At 46.2% G+C, this 3,098-nt stretch overlaps 1 protein-coding gene across 1 annotated transcript in view; it reads right to left on the bottom strand.

The window, feature by feature from the left end:
• Positions 1-1,162: 1,162 nt before the first annotated feature.
• Positions 1,163-3,098, bottom strand: part of arg1 (arginase 1) — a 3,409-nt gene continuing 1,473 nt past the window's right edge. Inside the window, exons 3-8 of the mRNA XM_037691706.1 lie at positions 2,279-2,453; positions 2,025-2,184; positions 1,843-1,937; positions 1,660-1,764; positions 1,440-1,576; positions 1,163-1,364 (exon numbers count right to left, since the gene is read on the bottom strand). Coding sequence (XP_037547634.1) covers positions 1,201-1,364; positions 1,440-1,576; positions 1,660-1,764; positions 1,843-1,937; positions 2,025-2,184; positions 2,279-2,453 — 836 coding nt within the window. The 3' untranslated portion in view covers positions 1,163-1,200. The remainder of the gene's footprint in view (positions 1,365-1,439; positions 1,577-1,659; positions 1,765-1,842; positions 1,938-2,024; positions 2,185-2,278; positions 2,454-3,098) is intronic.

Genomic DNA, 3,098 nt, shown 5'->3' on the forward strand with positions numbered 1-3,098 from the left:
TACTCATTGACACATCTGTATTCACTGACACATCTGTACTCACTGACTCATCTGTACTCACTGACACATCTGTACTCACTGACACACCTGTACTCACTGACACACCTGTACTCAGTGACACATCTGTACTCAGTGACACACCTGTACTCACTGACACACCTGTACTCACTGACACACCTGTACTCACTGACACATCTGTACTCACTGACACACCTGGACTCAGTGACACATCTGGACTCAGTGACACATCTGGACTCAGTGACACATCTGGACTCACTGACACATCTGGACTCATTGACATTTAACACAGTGTGATCAGACTTAGATCTGGTTTTTCATTGATGCTGATTCTGTTTATGCTTTTGTTATTATTCTTATTTAACACAAGGTCATCTGATCTGATTTAGTATTTCATTGTTTCTAATTGTTTTTGGTTTTATATTTTTATTCCATGTGCTGTAAATATATATGCTACTTTTTATTTGATGATGTGATGTTTTTGTTGAGCACTTGGTAACAGTTTCTGTTTTAAATGTGCTCGTTAAATAAATCTGGCTTGACTTCTGTTTGTTTGTGCTGCTAGAACACGACTCTGTTCTGGAGCAAAGTTCCTGATGAGAATAAAACCTCTGCTGAGATCTTTGTCTCCTCACTGTGGACCCAGACACTGCAGCTCTGCCCACAGTGACATCGGAGCTCCGCCTACACGAATGTGGGTGGAGTTTAAATAAAGAGAACTGGCTCACCACTGTATTAGAAAGTAACATAAAAGGATAAATTATTAATAAAAAAACAATATCTTGTCAAGGTTGTCTTTGAACTCTGAACCTTAGCATTTCTGTGTTACAGCAATCTAATAAAAATACTAATAATCTGCTTCATGTAGGTTCTGACTCCTGTAAGCTGCGCTTGTTGAACACCGGTGCTGTGTTGGTCACATTCTCTAAGATCAAACAACAAACTTATATTTTTGCTCTGAACCCGACAGGACAACAGGTGATTTATTTTCTGACATCAAACATTCTTGAGTAATAAGCAGCACTTTGACAGGATTTGTGTGTTCAGGTTGACGGCAGGCGGAGCTCTGCGTCCACTGGAAGACTGTTCTCCAAGTCCGGTTCTGGTCAAAGCGCCACAGAACAGTTGGTGGATTTCTTTGTGCTGAGGTGCGGTGAGTTCAGGTTCAGTAGGACAGGTCAGTTACGGCTCAGGTAGGCAGTAGTCCACCTGGTGGTTTCCTTCACGGACACGTCCAAAACATCCGAGCAACAGGTCCACAGCGGTGCTGACGGTGGACTGGACTTCATCCTCGGTCTGTCCCCTCAGAGGGTTCACCTCAACCAGGTCCACCGCCGACAGCAGACCTGTTGAAACAAATCCAATTCTGGACCTCAGATGTTCCAACAAACTAACAGGAAAGTGATCCGTTGGAGCCGTACCTGTCTGACAGAGGTGTTCTGTGATGTACAGGCCCTCCCTGTAGGTGAGACCTCCAATGACAGGTGTTCCTGTTGCCGGGGTAACGGACGGATCGATGGCGTCGATGTCGTAGCTCAGGTGGATCGGTTTCTTCGCTCTTTAAACACAAAAAAGGAGGAAAAAGCACCTGCCAGTTAAACAGGAAGTGAAACCAGCCTGGACAAGAAAGGTGAGGCTGACCTGGAGCACAGGTAGTCACACGTCTCCTCCATGACTCTGGCCACGCCCAGCTGGTCCACCTCTGACATGGAGAACACCTTCACCCCCAGCAGCTTCAGGATGTAGCTGAGGACGGACACAGGCAACAAGTTTTATGTAGACGGGCTGACAGACAGACAGGTGTTGACAGACAGGTGAACTCACTGCTCAGCTGGATCCACATCCCTCAGACCGATGTAGACCAGATCCTGGGCTGACACACACGGCTCCATCCAGGAGAAGTTTGGAAGAGCAGGAATCTGTGAAACAAGGAGTTACTGATGAGAAACAGGAGGCGGAGCTCACCTTTGACCTCATCTCACAGGTAGACAGAGGGCGGAGCTTACCTTTGACCTCAGCTCATGCAGCAGGTAGGACAGCGGTTGCCCGTGGAGGTTGCCCGTGTACGAGGTGAGAGGCGTGTTGACATCAGCGTGGGCATCAACCCACAGGACACTCAACGGTCCGACGGCGGTCCAGTGACCGTGGATGGATCCGATGGCCAGACTGACGAGAGAAGCTCCTCATCAGTTTGATCCTCGTGTGTTTTGTCAAAACTTGACACCTGTCTTGATGACAGTGTCACTTCCTGTTGACCCACCTGTGGTCTCCTCCCAGCATCACGGCCGTGCATCCGTCCTCCTTCACCTCCCGCACCGCCTCAGACAGCCTCTGGTTGGCCCTACCCACTGCACGGACCCTGTTGGAACCTCGGACCGGCTCATCATCTGTCACATCTTCAAACACCAGATTCCCATAATCCTTCACTGCACAGCCTGCACAGTCAGATTAACAGGAATAACTTTTAATCTGAAGGGGTGAAAACATTAACTCCTGTAGTCTGTTAAACATTGTGTTTCCTGTCATTTCCCAGAATGCTGTGGGTGTGAAGATTAACACTCGGTATCAAGTTTAAACTGTGATGCATTCACTGACCTGTGTGTACCTGTAAACACACACACACCTGTTCCTGAGTGTGTTCCTGGAACATGAAGGTAATGTTCCAGGAACAGTTTGCTTATTAAAACCTTTGGGACTGTTCCACCGACCCCGATGTTCCTGACCTCGAACCAACTTCACTACAAATGGATCAGACTTGAGCAGTTCAATTAATAAATTATTTTATTATTTGATATTTTAAAACAACAATTATGTTCAAATCTTTTGGAAATGACTTGGTCTGCTTTAAAACACCTGTAGTAACTCGAAACTTTACCTCTTTAATATGCAAATTAGAAGAGCTGTGACCTCAAGTCACAAGTTAGACCACTTTAGACTCGATAAAATAACTGAAGTTGAATCAGGACTTGTCTTTACCTGGAACTCTTTCAGGACATGATCTGTAATTCTAAGGAACTCTCTTGACCTGGAACTCTCTGGACTTGTCTTGAGCTACAACACACTCTGGACTTGTCTTGACC

Source organism: Nematolebias whitei, chromosome 17 (assembly GCF_014905685.2).
Source record: "Nematolebias whitei isolate Nwh7 chromosome 17, NemWhi1, whole genome shotgun sequence".
Lineage (NCBI taxonomy): Eukaryota > Metazoa > Chordata > Actinopteri > Cyprinodontiformes > Rivulidae > Nematolebias > Nematolebias whitei.